We start from the raw sequence: 18,940 nt of genomic DNA, 5'->3' as shown, positions 1-18,940 counted from the left end.
CATCTGGTCTGTCAAATAGCTCCACATTTTTCAAGGCTAATTAGTACAAAACCCAGTGATTCCTGGCAACAAAGAATGTCACCCTATTTCCCCATTGTCCCTTCCCAGTATAGTCACATTTTAACTATAGCAAATCAGTAATATTCAAATGTCTAGTCTATTTCAATATCCGTGACAGGTTAAAGAATGATAGCCAACTAACACCTGTATAGCAGGCACCAAAAGAAAAAAAATATGTCCAGTGACCACGGAAATCCAAAATTAGATTTTGATGTACTTTTGACAATCTCCAAACATTATTAAAACTGAATCAAAAGGCAAATTCCTAAGTTTCACTTGTATGTGTGGTCACTCTCTCCCCTCTTCTCATGCAGGCTCCTTAACAGAGATGCAATCAGAACTAAAGTAAAGAAAATAAAAGCAGAGAATAAAAGGGAGGAAGGCAGGGAAAGAGGTTCTAAATAATCCTACAAACTGAGTAACCATGATCAGAATAACAGACATGGTTGAATGCTAAAGCAAGAAGAAGAATATTGATTCCAAGCAAATTAAATTTTGGTACTTTCTTGCCATACCATGGAATTCTTTCACAGTGATGGTTTCTAAAATTCTAGGAAGTGATCCTTGAAAGCAAATTGCAACTATCTATAAGAAATTTTTTAAAATTCAGAGTATGATAAAATATGAAATAAAAACTTTCATCACAGAAAAATATTAGTGTCATTCCTAATCAAAGAGCATCATTAACAAATACGTAATTTCTTCTGTGCGCTAGAGATAGAAAGATGTTCAAATGTCTTTCCCTAGGGAGCAAAAATGCAGTAGAAAAATCAGTATTTATAGCTTAAAAAAAAAAAAAAGATTTCTAGCTACGAAAGCCTAACAAGGAACAGACATGATCTCTCACTTTATAAACAAGTAGAATATTGGCAAAAATATATGAAACAGCCATTTTCAGACATTGGACATCAGGCAACATAGAACTGCTATCTCTGTAAAAAGGGAAACAAACAAGGTGAGTTTAATAATTACCAGGATTATCTACCTAAAGTTGACTTCTAGGTCATGGGCACAGCCAGAAAAAATCAAAACAGAGCTCAGCAGCCTTGCTGACTTAAAGAATCAGTGATAGTAGCTCAGGAAAGTTGATTCAGCTTGAAGTTGTGTGGCAGAGTTCCCCAAAAAAAGAGCAATGCAGAAAAAGAACTGCAGAAATTTACACAGGGGTTACCTTGAGTCTGCTAAGTACTAGGACAGGCATAGAGAAAGTGAAATTCCACATGGATAGGTAAAAAGAAGGAAGGAAGGGAGAGAGTGGGAGACCAGCCAGGGGAAGGTAAGATGAACACTTCAACAATCTCAGACAAGGCAGATAAACATTCAAACTCTGAACAGTCAAAGTGAAGAGCCGTTGGGGACTCCTGAGCTATTCAGAGTAGATTATAGACGGATCAAGTCTTACTTAGTAAAGCTGAACTTCCCTGGAATAAAGGTGGGCCTTTAAGCAGAGCTTAAAAATTGGGTTTGAAGGTAACAAACTGATCTGCAATCAACTCACCATTTGCTAAAACAAAGCCCAACACTCTCTAAAGGAAAAAAAAAGCACCCCAAAATCCAGAGACTGATCAACATAATGTTCATTAATCAATCAAAAATTTCTGGACATGAAAAGAAGCAAAGAACTGACCTACAACCAGGAAAAACAAAATCAATCTGCAGAAAGATCTAAAAAAATACCAGAAGTGGCAGAATTCGCAAAGGAGTACATAAAAACAGCAATTAGAACAATGTACATGTATGTAAAGAAAAACAAATAATAAAAGAAATAAAACATAAAAAGCTAAACGTAACTTCTATACATGAAAAATATATTATCTGCAATGAAAATGTCACTGAAAGGGACTAAAACATTACACAATGCAAATGAGAGAGATCAATGTGCTCGAACACAGCCATAATATCTATCTCAAATAAAGCACAGAGAGGGCTGAGGGGGTGGGGAGAAAAGATCTTCAAGTCACCTGTGGGGTTAATCAAGCTGTCCAACATAAATATTAATATAACTAAAGTCCCAAAACGGTGATGGGAAAAGGACAAAAAAAGAGTTTGGAGAAATCAGGTCAACATTTTCCAGATTTTATGAATATTGTAAACCCACAGATCCAAGAAGCTAAACAAACCACAAGCAGGATAAATACACACATGTGTGCACATATTTACACCAAAGTGCACAAAATCAAACTGCCTGAAAACAAATGATAAAGACAAAAGTTTTAAAGCAGCTAGAGAAAAGACATACTACTTACAGGGAGACAAAGGTAAGGCTACTTATACATCTCTCAGAAACTGCAGAAGCCAGAAGACAATGAAATCATCATGTCTTATGAACTAATGAAACTATAAACCTCAAATTCTATATCCATCAAGGATTTTTTTTAAATGAAGGTAAACAATGAGATACTATTTCACACCCACCAGGATGGCTACATTAAAGTCAAATAATAAGGATTTTTTTTTTTTTAAACAGACTCTCACTCTGTCGCCCAGGCTGGAGTGCAGTGCGCCATCTCGGCTCACTGCAACCTCCGCCTCCCTGGTTCAAGCAATCCTGATGCCTCAGCCCCTCCGAGGAGCTGGGGTTACAGACACAGACCACCACACCCGCCTCATTTTTGTATCTTTAGTAGGGATGGGGTTTCTCCATGTTAGCCAGGCTGGTCTCAAACTCCTGGGCTCAAGCAATCTGCCCACCTTGGCCTCCCAAAGTGCTGGGATTACAGGTGTAAGCCACCACACCTGGCCTGGGTAGACAATAATAAGTATTGACTAGGCTATGCAGAAATTGGAAACATCTATGCTGCTGTTGGGAAGATAAAAAGGTGCAGGTGCTTTGGAAAAGAATCTAACAGTTCCTCAAAATGGTAAAACATACAGAGAGACAAAGTGCACCAAATGTTTACCATGAGACCCAGAAATTCTACTCCTAAGTATATTTGCAAGAAAACTGAAAGCATATGCTCACACAAAAGCTTGTAAATGAACATTTGTAGCAGCATTATTTGTAATAGTTAAAAAGTGATAATAACCTAAATGTCCAACAACTGATGAAAAGGTAACTAAAGCAGTATATATACAATGAGAGAGTATTCAGCCATAAAAAGGAATGAAACAGTGATACATGCTACAACATGAATGAAGTTTGAAAACCTTCCATTATGCTAAGTGGAAAAAGTCAGACACAAAAGGCTGCATATTGTATGATTCCATTTATATGAGATGTTCAGAAGAGGCAAATCTATGGGGTCAGAAAGTAGATTAGTGGTTGCCAGGGCAGCGAGGAAAGAGGAATGGGTACCCTTTTTGGGGTAATGAAAATGTCCTAGAATCAGCTAGTGATGATGATGTTACCACCACGTGAATGTACTAAAATCTATTCAACTGTACACTTAAAAATGATGAATGTTATGATATATGAATTGTAATTCAATTTAAAAACTGAAGGTGAAATAAATACTTTTTTCAGAAATACTGTATTTCTCAGAGAATTCATAGCCAGCAGACTGATCCAACAAGAAATATTAAAGGATGTCATTTAATCAAAAGGGAAAAATAATACCAGATACAAACTTGGATCTACATTTAAAATAATGTGGGTAAAATGTGAGAGTTTTTCTCTTTAATTTTTAAATTTCTTTAAAAGTTACAGCAAAAATGAACATGTGTGGCACTACACTATATTGTTGTCATAGGTCTTATGACATAATAACATAACAATAATAACATAACAACGACATAAGGGAGGGTAAAATGGAAGAATATCATTATAAGAATCTTGCATTGTGTGTGATTTGGTGTAATATTTAAAGACTCATTGTAAGTCATACATTGTAAAGATAGAAGGAACCAGGAAAAAAATAAAATACAGTCAGCCCTTCATATTTGCAGGTTCCAGATCTATGAATTCAATCAACTATATTGATCAAAAATATTTTTTAAAAAACACAAATAAAACCAAACAGTGTAACAACTACTTACATAGCATTTACATTGTATTAGGTATTCTAAGTAATCTAGAGATGACTGAAAGTTTTCGGAGGATGTGTATAGGTTGTACGCAAATACCATGCCATTTTATATAAGGGACTTAAGCGTCTACACCTAGTCCCCTATCCCAGGGGTTCTGTAACCAATACACTGAGGATACCAAGGAAAAATTGTAAAACAAAGAGGTATAAATAATAGGGCATTACTAAATATAAAACAACAATCTGAAATATAGAAATTGATTTTTTAAAAGATAAGAATACACAGAAGGAACAAAGAACAGGTAGGATAAATGGAAAATACATTAGAAGACAGTAGATTTAAACCCGTATGTTGATAATTGTATGAAATGTAAAAGATCTAAATAGTCTCATTTAAAAAGAGATGGCCAGATGAGAGATTTTTAAAGAAACAAGATCATTCTACAGAATAACTGGCCTGTAATCTTCAAAAGTAATAAAGTCATGAAAGGCAAGGAAAGGCTGAAGACAGTTCCAGACTGAAAAAGACTAAAGAGACATGACAAGTAAAAGCAACATGTGATTTGAACTGGATTCTTTTCCTAGAAAGAACATGATTGAGACAATTGGCAAAACTTGAATTGGGTATGCCAATTAAGTGCTAGAAATATTTCAAAGCTAATGTCCATTCTCTATCGCACTGTGGTTGCATAGAAGAATGTCTTTATCTGTAGGAACCACACTAAAGTAATTGGGGATGACGATGTGTCATGTTAGCAACTTACTTTCAACTGGTTCAAGAAAAAGACACTGTTATTTATACTGAACTTAAGAAGGTCTAAAACTAAAATTTTTTGAAACCCACAAAATAAATTTGATTATACCAAAACTTAAAACTTCTACGCAACAAAAACTACTAATTATATAATGTTAATAGGTAAGCCATGCATTGGAAGACAATATATAACAGGAAAAGGCATCCAAAGTATATAATTCCTATAAATGAAAAAGAAAACAATAAACAACCTAAAAGTGGTCAGGAAGTAGATGAGAGAAAACCCACATGCCTAAAACCTAAATTCACTAATAATCTAATGAAAATAAAATAAAAATCACAATAGTGATCTATCATTTCACAATCACGAGAGACTGGCAAAAACCAAAAAGTTTGACAATACAGATGTTACCAAGAGGTAGAATAACAGGACCTCCCACAAAATAACAATGGTAGGATAAATGGGAAATCACCATAGAGAACAACGATAAGATCAAAAACAATGTAAACCCTTTCTTTGATCCAGCTGATCTCCTTCTAGATATAGACCCTAGATCAACAGAATTGGCATCACCTAGGAGCGTGGCAGAAAATGCAGAATCTCAGAAATGATCCCAGCCAGACCTATTCAATCAGAATCTATATTTAACTAATCCCTATTATATCATTTCCATGCATAGCAACACCTAAAAAACAACACTCTCAAGAAATTTTGAATGTGAGTCCAAGGAGACAAGAACAAGGATATTCATTGTACCACTGTCTGTCATAACTACTGGAAACATACCAAATGTCCCTAATAGTATCAGTAAGGACAGTTATAGTAATAACCACTCCCAAAATCTCAGTGACTTAAAACAAAGATTTAAAACTTACTCATGTTATATACTCATAATGGGTTGGCAGGTATGCTATGCTCCCTGAAGTGACTCAGGGACTCAACCAGCATCTTGGAGTTGCCATTTTTCAAGAACAAGGGAAAATAAGAGAACTCTGGAGCAAAATTAAATGCTAAGCCCAAAAGTGATACATATCACTTCTGCTCACATCTTATCAGCCAGAAAAAGTCACATGGAACTGGGAACCCAGGAAATATACACAGGGAACCCAGGAAATATAATATTACCTTGCACCAAAGGAAGCAGCTAGAAATATTGGTGAACAGCACTTATGATAATCACTGGAACTGGCAGGGGAAATGTGAACTATTCATATAATAGACTACCATGGAGTGATTAAAACGAGCAAACGTATCTATACACATAAAGAAAATAAGCTGCCTACTAGCATGCAAGCCCCAGAGGGTAGATATTTTTATCTATTTTATTCACAGCTGTATCCCCAGAACCAAGAGTAATGCCTAGCGCATAGTAGGTACTTGATTCATCTTTGTTGAGCGAATACACAGATCTCAAAATGAGGACTGAGAATCATCTACATAAACTTTTTTAGACACAAAACAAAACAATATATGATTCATAAATATTAAAAGCACAGAATAGAAGAACATTCAATAAATTTATGATACTGGTTTCCTCAGGGGAGTAAGGAAAGGAATAGGACCAAAGAAGGGAACATAAATTTTATCTGTAATTTTTTAAAGTATATATATACCTCTTTCTGTCCATATATATGTTTTATATATATACTATATATATTTTTTCTTTACACATATATGAATCAAAACTAGAAAATTGTTAATATCTGTTAATTCTGAGAAGTTGGTACACAGGTGATTTTTTTTTTTTTTTTTTTTTTTTGAGACAGATTCACTCTGTCACCCAGGCTGGAGCTCAGTGGTGCAATCTTGGCTCATCACAACCTCTGCCTCCCAAATTCGAGCTATCATGTGAGCCAATTCTCATGCCTTGGCCTCCCAAGTACCTGGGATTACAGGTGTGTACCACCATGCCCAGCTCCTTTTTTTGTTTTTTAGTAGAGATAGGGTTTCTCCATGTTGGCCAGGCAGGTCTTGAACTTCTGGCCTCGAGTGATCCACCCGCCTCAGCCTCCCAAAGTGCTGGGATTACAGGTGTGAGCCACTGAACCTGGCTCACGGGTGATTTTAAATTCTCTATAATTTTAGAACTTTACTAAAAGGATATTAGGGAACTAATACTACCTTCATATCTCAGACAGAACTTCTCATAGTGTTCTATCCATGTTCTCTTATGAGAGCATGTCCTACTATTTTAATGTCTAATGATTCAGCTTCACAATTCTTGAGAATTTTGAATTTTTATCCATAATATTTATATTCTTATCTCAATATTAAATATATTTTAATTGTATACTTTTTCCCTCAAAACCTAGGTAAAATTAACATTCCAGGAAGATATGCTTTGTTTATCCTATAGCTTCATATATCCCCATCATACTACAGGGCATCTCAGGGCAGAGAGGTTGGAGATGCTTATTCTAGTTTGGGGAGCAGAACTATAGAGTCGCTGTAGATTTTCCTTTAGAAGAAAACAACATACAGAAGAGAAATCCTCTGAATTTAACCTCACCCTTCCCCTTTACGATAGTTAATTTTATGTGGCAACTTGGCTGACCATAGGAGCCAGATATTTGGTCAAACATTATTCTAGATGTTTCTGTGATGGTATTTTTTAGATGAGATTAACATTTAAGTCAGTAGACTATGAGTAAAGATGATTACCCTCCATAATGTGAGTAGGCCTCATTCCACCACAGGTGAAAACCTTAATAGGAAAAAGGCTGACTGTGCCCAAGGAAGAGGGAATTCTACAGAAGAGTCCCTTTGGACTCAAGCTATTATCTTAACTCTTCACTGGACTCTAGCTTGCTGGACTACACTGCAGCTTTTGCTATACTTGCTATACTCCACAATCATGTGAGCCAATTCCTTAAAATAAGTACTTCCCTCTCCAGTAGGTAAACAGACAGACACACACACACACACACACACACACACACACACACACACACACTATTGGTTCTGTTTTTCTTAAGAACCTCAGTTAATGTACTCTTGCACCAAAACCAGTACTATTTTCTTCTATGACACTATTAAATGAATCAAAACATATCTCAAACCAACTATCACTAAAATAGGTATATGCTTTTCCCTAAAAGACTGGGTCTTTTAAAAATCTAACTGAAAGTATTATTTATTAAACATAATACATGACAGAACACATTAGCATACCACTAATATATATAAATAAATCTAGAATGAATCAATAAATATACAAAAGGTTAAGAAGATGTTAGAAACTTAATTTTTTGAAAAGTTATGCTAAATATGGACCTAAACGTATTCTAAATAACAGAAATTTTAGATAGTAAAAACTGTTCGATTAAAAAAAAATCTTACCTTTTAGTTTTCATCTGGTCCCTCAGTTTGCTGTACATCTCTAGGACTTAAAAGAAAGAAAAGAATACACAAACATGATTTAGAGAAAGCCTAATTAAAGCAAAAAAAAATTACACCAAGAATCCTTCTCCATTTCCAGTTCCTCACCTGGAAGACACAGCATTAATTTATCAACAGTGGCAGAAATATTTCTCTGTTGTAGTCGACACTGCTTCAGCTCTTCCATTGCTATTACCAGCTTGGCAAGAGGGAAAAAGACTGAATTATGCCAATGGCTGTAAATAAAAAGCTTTCAGTCACATTTTTCCACACTGTGTTCAATTCATCAGAAAATCCCAGACAGTTTCATAGTAAGACCTGCCAAGTGAACTAAGGAACTGCCTTTCCTAACCAGTAAAACATTCCTGCACAGTTTCCCGCTTTCTCCCCAAGATACATACAATACTAGGAAGGGCTAGGTAAAATGAAGTCCTAAAATACAAGGGTTATCCAGGAGAAAAAAACTATCTTCAACTAAATCTCTATTTCAACAAATAAACCCACAAACTTAAAAGATGTGGCCTTTCTAAAAGTTACAGTTTGTTGAAAAGTAACTCATTTTTATTTCCCTAGCCCCAGTTTTAAGGGCTTCTATCAGAAGTCATACCATAATATAACTAGAAGAAATTGTACTCCACAGAATTTAGAATGTGAGACAAACTTCTTCAAAAAGTAATAATCTACACATCTACTTGCAGCATTCATCCTATACCCATACCTAAAAATGTTATTATCTGCTTAGATACCATGCAGAAAAGAACAAGAGAATGGTCCTAAGTCACTGATAAAACAATCAAAAGCTAATCTTAAAGGTTATTAAAATTAAACATCAAAAAAGTATTAGGTGATAAGAAAGAAGCATGATAACAGAGAACAGTCATGTACTACAAGTCAGAAAACCTGGGTTTTAGTCCCAGCCTTGCCAATAACTATGTAAAATACAGCAAATCATTTGTTTTAGTTTCCTCATCAATAAAACAGTGATAATACCTGTCCTGATTTTGTCGGCCATGAGGATGAAATGAGCAAATAGATATAAAAATATTGTAAACTGTGATGGTTTAAATGGTAAATATGTCAATCAATAGAATCAATGATTTTTTTTACGGTGGGGGGATAGAGATGGGGTCTCCCTTTGTCACCCAGGCTGAGAGTGCAGTGGCGCAATCATGCCTCAATGCAACCTCAAAGTCCTGGGCTTAAGAGATCCTCCCACCTCAGTCTCCCAAGTAGCTGGGACTATAGACATGCACCTCCACGCCTGGTTATGGTTGTTTTTTTTGTTTTGGGGGGCAGGTAGAGATGGGGTCTCACTATGTTGCCCAAGCTGGTCTCAAACTCCTGGCCTCAAGTGATCCTCCCACCTCATCCTCCCAAAGCACTGGGATTAGAGCGTATAATCTCAGCCACTGTGCCTGGTTGCTTAATCTTTTAAATAAATATTTGTTGAGCATCCACACTGTGCCAGTCACTATTTAGGTAGAGGGAGGGGATACAGCAATGAATAAAGCAAACAAAAATTCCTAATCTCATGGAGTTTAATTTCCAATGGAGAATGACATACAAAAAAATATATAAGTAAAAATATGTTAAATATAATATCAGAGCATGACAGGCACAATGAAGAAAAAGTGGGAAAGGATCAAAAGAATGCACGGGTGAGAGTGAGACTACAATTTCAAATAAGGTGGTTAGGAAAGGCCTCATTAAGAAGGCAACATTTGAGCAAAGATTTGAAGAAGGTGAATATTGAGGAAATAACATTCCAGGCAGAGGAAGAGCATTACTGTATTATGACAAGTCGATGATTTAAAAGCACAACTAAGAAGGCTGTATCCTGTCTCCTTAGACTTCCCAGTGACTGTGTTCATTTAATTCAGATAAACATTAGGAAAAGCAACAATAATGTCCAAGTACTTCCAACATACTACTTACAGTCTTAACCACTAAATGAATAACATAGTCATTAAAAGAGAGTGGCATGAAACAGAAAAGATTTCTTCAAAAGGTAAACTGGTCTTACTTCCTTTCCCTCATGTTGTAGTTTTCTATTAGTATCCGTCACTTGATTCTGTGGAGAGAAGACAATTTAAACTCATAAAAAACAAACATTTAGACAATAGTTGAAAAAGATCTAAATTTAATATGAAAAGATTAGGAATAGGTAGTTAAATATTTTCAGTACTCCACTACATATTGGTCCAGTGGCATTCTCTTGGGTTTAAATTATGTCAACTTTTCTACTGGATGTTTGCACGACCTTTTGAAAAGAAAAATTTGCTAACAAATATGGTGAGTTTAGAACAGTTCTTTTTTTTTTTTTTTTTTTTTTTTTTTTTTTTTTTGAGACGGAGTCTCGCTTAGTCGCCCAGGCTGGAGTGCAGTGGCGCGATCTCGGCTCACTGCAAGCTCCGCCTCCCGGGTTCACGCCATTCTCCTGCCTCAGCCTCCCGAGTAGCTGGGACTACAGGCGCCCGCTACCACGCCCGGCTAATTTTTTGTATTTTTAGTAGAGACGGGGTTTCACCGTGTTAGCCAGGATGGTCTCGATCTCCTGATCTCGTGATCCGCCCGCCTCGGCCTCCTAAAGTGCTGGGATTACAGGCGTGAGCCACCGCGCCCGGCCCTAGAACAGTTCTAAACTAAGATACCATAATAACTAAAGATCGCACTTTAACTTTGGGGAGACAAGAGGAAAAAGGGGAGAGAAAAATAAAATAGAAAGTACAAATTTTATACAGATATTCCTCATTTCACCAATGTATTCCTAGAAAAGTTGGGTATACACTGAACTTGTTAACTCAAGTCAAAGTTTCCCTGTTTGCTTATTATCTTATTTTTAGAAAATGCTTTACCTTAATTCTTTTTGGATCATTAATTCTTAACAGCTCCTAACACTTCCATACTTCCATTTTTCCAATATAATCTCTCCATCAGATAGTCAAAAATTTGTGAATAAGCCCTTAAATGATCCAGAGTTCATTATATAAAGGAAATGGCATCTACTTTTTTTGATATTCACTCTTGACATTTCAATGATGGAAAAAATTAATTATATAGGATAGTAATTTCCTCATCATCTGTGGTATCAAAACATAAGCAATACTAACTTCTAAAATGTTGTTTAATAAACGCTTTCTAGCCTTCCACCAGTAATTGCTACTCCTTATACTTTAAGTGCATCCCCTAACCTAGCATTTCCTATTATGTCCCTTAGGACATCAAGAAGTGTTACTTAGCAGGTACTCTGCACATGCACACAGCCATGCACATGCGAGCACACACAGTCTCACAGACATACACACACACACAAATACACACGATATGATATGCACTGTAAATGCCCAAGAAAGGGATATCATATAGGATGTTTTCCAAATTTATCTAACGTAATACCCTTTAACTGAAGATCTTCTCAAGGAGCTAGTTTTTTAAAAGAATACACTTTTGAAATCACTGCTCTGAACGATACACTATACCTGGACTATCATTCAAAGCAGATTACCATATGCACCTCCATCCAAAGCCAAAATGAAATCTGAACTCCTCCAGGAAGCCTCTTTAAAGTACCAGAAAGGGAGGCAAGAAATCAGCAAATTCCCTCTTTATTATTTAATTAATGGCACCACATGTGAAACACTTTGTGGTTTTATTGCACTGAGCTCAATACAAATTAAGAGTGATAAAGCCGTCCAAAATGCACATCTAAGACAATGTTAATGGAAGCATTGTCTAAAAGGGGGTCAGCAATCTGTTTCCATAAAGGGCTAGATGGTAAATATTTTAGGCTTTGCAAGCCATACAATCTCTGTTGTAACTATTCAACTCTACCTCTGTAGCAGGAATGCAGCCATAAAGAAAATAAAGGTAAATGAAAGGTCATGGCTGTGTTCCGATAAAACTTTATTTACACAAACAGGAGGCAAGCTGGATTTGGCCTAAGAGACAGAGTTTGCTAACCCCTGGTCTAGAATAAACGTGATGGTAAGGTAGTAATACCACACTATGAAATTTACAATTGGATGCCACATTTTAAGAAGGCTTTACAAGCTGAAGCATGGTTAGAAGTGAACACATTTGCAGAGGGAGTCAAAGCTAACCACAGGAAAAACAGATGAAGCCATTTTTAGCCAAGAAAGGGGAAAAATATTCACTTGGAGACACTATACCCCATACCTGGACCCTATATACTATAAACCAAACTTAAACAATGGCTGCCCTTCAAATATCTGAAGAGCTATCAGAAGTAAAGTGGCTCCATAAAAATGGAGCTTATTACTCAAACCAATGTTTGTTACTAGAAAACAGTATTCAGCTCAATATAAGAAAAAGTGTTCAAGCAATGTGAATAAAAATCATACGGGCTTCCTTGGGTGATAATGCTATCCCCATTACAGTAGTTATTCAATAATAAATTAGATATTTTTAATCCTAAACTGGAGGTCTCCTAAAATACAACCCTCCATAATACTCCTAAATTCAGCAACATTATCTACTAGAGTAGCCTTGTTTGCCTTATGAAGGCACCATTTCTCACTTTTTTTCACCTTAAACTCACTGTAAAAAATACATTTTCCATTGCAACTCAGTACACAAGTATAGGGAACACACATACAATTTTCAAGAAACAATGTTTATCCTTAGTACATGTAATGCACTCTCTTGTTTTCTATTCAATTCGATTATATTTAATTTCAGTTTTTGTCAAAAATACTGATCAAGGCACACTAAATTAATTTCATGCAAACCATGGACCTAAAACATATCCCTAGGAACCTAATGAATGCTTCCAGTAAGAAAGATAATAACTGTGGGCTAGGTGCAGTGGCTCACACCTGTAAGCCTAGCACTTTGGGAGGCCTTGTCAGGTGGATCAACCTGAGGTCAGGAGTTTGAGACCAGCCTGGCCAACATGGTGAAACCCAGTCTCTACTAAAAATACAAAAATTAGCTGGGCATGGTGGTGCATGCCTAGAATCCCAGCTACTTGGGAGGCTGAGGCAGGAAAATCGCTTGAACCAGGTGGGGGGACACGGGTTGCAGGGGTGGAGATTGCAGTGAGCCAAGATCGTGCCACTTCACTCTAGCCTGGGCAAAAGAGCGAAACTCCGTCTCAAAAAAATAAAGATAATAACTGTGTCAATACCATTCAATAACTATTTCAATGCGTAACAATAAAAAAAGGCCAGGCGCAGTGGCTCACGCCTGTAATCCCAGCATTCTGGGAGGCTGAGGCAGCAGATCATTTGAGACCAGGAGTTCAAGACCAGCCTGGCCAACATGGTGAAACCCCCTCTCTACAAAAATACAAAAATTAGCTGGGCGTGGTGGCATGCACCTGTAGTCCCAGCTACTTAGAAGGCTGAGGCTGAGGAGAATCACTTGAACTTGGGAGGCAAAGTTTGCAGTGAGCCAAGATCATGCCACTGCACTCCAGACTGGGTTGACAGAGCAACACTCTGTCTCAAAAAATTTAAAAAAAAAAAAAAACAATAAAAAGAAACTATACCAGCTGTCTAGGATGCTACTTCATTTATTTCAAAGAAGATAAGTGTGTGTATGTATACACTGAGAATCAAAAGAAATAATGGGCATCTTAGAGTACGATTTCTTTTCATTGGTATGTTGAAATAGCATTGACAGTTGTTAATACTTTTTACATTGTCTAAACTATTTCTAGAGTTCAGGAAACTTTTTATTTCATAGATTCTGAACCTAGGTCAAATGAATCCCCTTAGAGCAGAGTCTCCCAGGTGTCCTGCTAGACATTAATCCCCTCTGCCCTCAAAGTAACTGGGTGGAGCCTGAAACAGACTAAAACCCTAAACCAGTAGCCTCCAGTTCAAGTATTCCTGCTGGGGCATCCTCAGCAAGTTGAAGGAATTTGCAACTTGAAGAAATTTGATGGAAGGCAAGGGAAGTAAGAGGAAAAGAAGATGAGTACCAACCAGCAAGTGATATCAGCAATTCAGGAGCATTATGAGCTATATTCAGTACTACCCTGCCAAGGAGGTATTCTACCACACGACTACTTCAATAACCAGAGACAAAACATTGTGCTGACTATCATGGACCAGGGCACCAAGGAGCTATGGGAGAAGTGTGGGATAGAGGTGTCTAAGAAGCATAGAAAAGAACAGCCCAAGATGAGTATAGAAGATGGGATGGCTAGGTGAGGACAAATAGCATTCACAGGTCCTGGCAGGAAACCCCCTATCTCTGTTTTCACGCATTTCAGATACTTTTGTCCAGCTAAGGCTGATCAGCCCACAAAATTTAAGGATTACAAATGTATGGACCAATAAATAGAAAGACACACTACTAAGATTCTTTAATATGGCCAGGCATGGTGGTTCATGCCTGTGATACCAACACTTTGGGAGGCTGAGACGGTCAGATCACTTGAGGACAGGAGTTCAAGACCAGCCTGGCCAACATGGCAAAACCTCCTCTCTACTAAAAATACAAAAATTGGCCAGGCATGATGGTACATGCCTGTAGTCCTAGCTACTTGGGAGGCTGAGGCATGAGGCACAAGAATCGCTTGAACCCAGGAGGCAGACATTGCAGTGAGCCAAGATTGTGCCACTGAGCTCCAGCCTGGGCAACAGAGTGAGACTCTGCCTCAAAAAAAATTTAAAAAAAAAAAAAAAGTTCTTTAATATACTTTCAGATGGTTCACTTTTTTAATAGATGTAGAAATAATTCAATGTTTTGTATCACCTACTTATGAGAAAAGATTCTCTTGAATAGTGTCTATGAGAAATTCAAACAGGTTATCATTTTTAAAGTCTTGATTACATTTGCATGGTATATAGTCATTTTAAGCAGAAAACTAAATATTTAAAAAGTTATTTCAGGCTGAGTGCAGTGGCTCAGACCTGTAATCCCAGCACTTTGAGAAGATGAGGTGGGCGGAACTCCCAGGCTGAGGAGTTCCAGACCAGCCTAGTCAACATGGTGAAACCCCATCTCTACCAAAAATACAAAAATTAGCCAGGCATGGTGGTGCACCTGTAATTCCAGCTATTTGGGAGGCTGAGGAAGGATAATCGCTTGAACCTGGGAAGCACAGGTTGCAGTGAACCAAGATCACGCTGCTGCACTCTAGCCTAGGCAACAGAGCAAGACTCTGTCTCAAAAAAAAAAAGTTATTTTATGATAGCAAGTTCAAGTTTCTCATTTTAAAATGATGAAACATTTTAGAATGTTTAGAACAGTTCTATATGTTTAGAACATTTCTATATATTTGTAATATATCCTAATACTCTGTATTTTATTTTTCTTATTATAATACATAAAGAAAATGTAAAGATTTTTTTAAAACAAGTCTCATGTTCCCCCAAAAACACTCTAGCTTATTCTTAGATGCCTGCCATTCAAATATGACTTTCTATGTGTGCTGTGACAAGAAAAGGGTTGGGAAGCATGCCCTAGAGGACTCACTCTATGGGTTTCTCTATGAAGTCATCAGAAATTGTTCTCAATTTACACTCTCATGTTCTCATGCATGTATACATTTTTTAGAGAGAAGATTCAAACTATTCATGAGATTCTGGCCCTCTCCATTTCATTCCCCATATGAGTGACTAGAACTACCAACTACTGAGTCACCCAAACCAGAAACCTAAGAGTCATGGGCTCTATTCCAGATATATGAGATACCATATCTCATAAGCATCTCTGCAGTCTGCCCCTTCTTCACCATCTCCTTAGTTTTAGTCTTCCTCATTTTTTAACATGGATTTCAACTTATCATTTTCCCATATTGAATGAAAATTTTGTATTAATGTGTACACTTCAAAACTGAGTTTTCTGATGAACATTCAAAATTGTCAGTTGAAACTGCAGGAAACTTAAAATACAAAGAAAAGCATTTCAGATACTTTTGTCCAGCTGAGGCTCATCAGCCCACAAAATTTAAGGATTACAAATGTATAGACCAATACATAGAAAGACGCACTATTAAGATTCTTTAATATGGTCAGGCATGGTGGTTCATGTGTGTAATAGCAACACTTTGGGAGGCTGAGATGGTCAGATCACTTGAGGACAGGAGTTCAAGACCAGCCTGGCCAATATGGCGAAACCCCATCTCTACTAAAAATACAAAAATTGGCCAGGCATGGTGGTACACACCTGTAGTCCTAGCTACCTGGGAGGCTGAGGCATAAGGCACAAGAATGAAAACATTAAAATTATTTATTATCAAGGGATTATTGATAAGATTTTGGTATATAGTCTTCTAATCTTCTTTAATGCTTATTTATTTACATGTAAAGTATGTGCATTTAGTTTATAAAAATAGTCATACTGTTCATACATTTTAATCAGCTTTATACATTAAGCAAACATCTCTAATACTTTCCCATGTCAAATATCCTCTGTACTGTAGTTTATTATTATTTCAAATAGATGTACCACAATTTCTTTTAGTAATCCTCCATTAAGTGATGTTAGGAACACTTTCAAGTTTTACCTATTAAAAGAAAACATCATATGAACATCCTTGTACATGCACTTACAGCCTTAGAATAAATCCTAAAATTACGTGGGGTTTTAAGTATTGACATCTTATTGTTTAAATTTGCATTCCTTTAATTTTTTTCTAAATTGTAGAGCTCCTTTGTATTTCTTCTTATGTAAACTGTACATTATTGTGTATTTCTCATTTTTCTATTAGAATGTTCACATTTTTCCTATTGATTTATCAAGAATCTTCATATATAAGGATATCAACAATTTGCCATATGTGTTTGTAAGTATTTTTTATTATTTGCCTTTTAAGTTTTAATTTGTAGGTAGAATAGTTTCTTTCCTTTTAATGTTGTTACATCTATCAATTTTTTCTTTCTGGTTTAGAAATTTTGTTTAGAAATGTCTCAAAATAATATAAATATTCACCTATATTTTCTACTAGTTCTTTCATGGTTTTATTTTTTACATTTAACTCTTTAGTTCCTCTGAAATTAATTTCAATATGTTGAATAAGGAAAAGACCTAACTTTAAATGAAAATAGTTAAGCATTAAAGAACATTAACAATAAATCAAAAGACTGTTACCTCTAGAGTAGAGAAAGCAACTGAGAGGGGTACTATTGAGAGATTTAATTATGATGGCAATATAATTTCTTAAGATGGCTGGATACTGTTGTACAGGTCCATAAATTCTTTTTTAAAACCTTAGGACCTAATGTGTTTAAACTTAAGAATTTTGGAAATTTTTAAAAGATATTAAGGTAAATATCGTATATTACATAATACCCCCACCCAATGGGGACTAGGATAGCACCATATAATCAAACATGCTAATATTTCTGCAGCAAAACACAAAAATTCATGCTAAATAAAATAAGAAATTTGATAGCTTCATGTGATTTAGGTCATGAAACTATCTACAATCAATTGAGTTTTTAAATTATTATAGCTTTAGAATACAATATAATGTCTGACAGCCCACTTTGCCCCTCAGTAAAACTGTTTCTTTGCTTTCCTTACCAATATATTTTTTAAACGAATTTTACACGCACTGTCAAGTTAACCCCATGCCCAGGAAAATCCTTTTAGGATGCTAATTCAAATTTCAATAAGAAAAAAAGAATTAAAAGCATAAGGACTTGAAAGAAGAAAATAAAACTGTTATTACTTACAGATCATATGAGGAGTGTTTACATAGAAAACTCAAATTACATATAAATTATTAGAAATAACAGAAGAGCTTACTGAAGTAGTTAGATTTAAGATCAATAAGCAAAGTGAGTTATCTAAGATAAGTGACTTTGCTATGCCAGGGACCAGACAAATGTGCCTAGCCTCCTTCCTGGACCTTAATCAGCCACACCAGGAAATAACCTTCATTCTTTGGTAGAAGACCCTCCACAACAACCAATGGTTTTTTTCTTTTCGCCTAGGTGGCATGCTACAAAGAATTTTATAGCAATGCCTTGAAATTCTATCATTCTACAATGATAGCTTTTATCCAGCAAGGAAACAGAAACATGAAGAGTCAAACTGAGTTTCTGTTTAAAAGAACCAGCTACTGATCACTGGTTCTGGTCCACATGTAGTTATCCCAATTAAAATATAACTTTAAAAGGGTAATCTTGGCCGGGCGTGGTGGCTCACGCCTGTAATCCCAGCACCTTGGGAGGCCGAGGCGGGCAGATCACGAGGTCAGGAGATTGAGACCATCCTGGCTAACACGGTGAAACCCCGTCTCTACTAAAAGTACAAAAAAAATTAGCCGGGCGTGGTGGTGGGCGCCTGTAGTCCCAGCTACTCGGGAGGCTGAGGCAGGAGAATGGCGTGAACCCAGGAGGCGGAGCTTGCAGTGAACCGAGATCGCACCACTGCACTCCAGCCTGGGCGACAGAGCGAGACTCCGCCTCAAAAAAAAAGGGGGGGTTGGTATTGTTTTTAGCTAAAAAGCCATACTCTCAAGAATGTACGTTTCAGTATAAATTCCTTTCTAATTATACAAAAATCTTCACTACAAATATGTGTTCTATGTTATAATCCTTAATCCTTTAATCCTAATCAAAACCCCAACACAGGACGGAGAAACAGTATCTCTTAGAGCCTTCTTACTTTGAGTTTCTGGGCTTCTCCTCTCACTTTCAGCAGTTCAGTTATAGAGTCCACAAAGCCCTGGTAATGAAAGTTGCACATTTTCTCAATTTCTCGGTCGTGATTACGGATACGAGTTTCAAGCTTCTCCATGAAACGTCCATGTTCTTCACCATCATAAACAGACCTTTAAAAAAAAAATGGCACGAAGATTAT

At 36.5% G+C, this 18,940-nt stretch overlaps 1 protein-coding gene across 3 annotated transcripts in view; it reads right to left on the bottom strand.

Moving 5' to 3' along the window:
- Positions 1-18,940, bottom strand: part of EXOC6B (exocyst complex component 6B) — a 652,998-nt gene that overhangs the window by 549,529 nt on the left and 84,529 nt on the right. For 2 of the 3 annotated variants that reach the window (XR_010109257.1, XM_003808189.4), the window contains exons 2-5: positions 18,746-18,911; positions 10,182-10,229; positions 8,267-8,357; positions 8,120-8,165 (exon numbers count right to left, since the gene is read on the bottom strand). Coding sequence is in view for 2 of the 3 variants with exons in the window: in XM_003808189.4 (XP_003808237.1) it covers positions 8,120-8,165; positions 8,267-8,357; positions 10,182-10,229; positions 18,746-18,911 (351 nt within the window). In the remaining variant the exon portion in view is untranslated. The remainder of the gene's footprint in view (positions 1-8,119; positions 8,166-8,266; positions 8,358-10,181; positions 10,230-18,745; positions 18,912-18,940) is intronic. The other variant, XM_055107798.2, reaches the window with a different exon arrangement.

The sequence above is a fragment of the Pan paniscus genome, chromosome 12 (assembly GCF_029289425.2).
Source record: "Pan paniscus chromosome 12, NHGRI_mPanPan1-v2.0_pri, whole genome shotgun sequence".
Lineage (NCBI taxonomy): Eukaryota > Metazoa > Chordata > Mammalia > Primates > Hominidae > Pan > Pan paniscus.
Note: the sequence above shows the minus strand (reverse complement) of the source record. Positions and strands in the feature narration are given on the sequence as shown.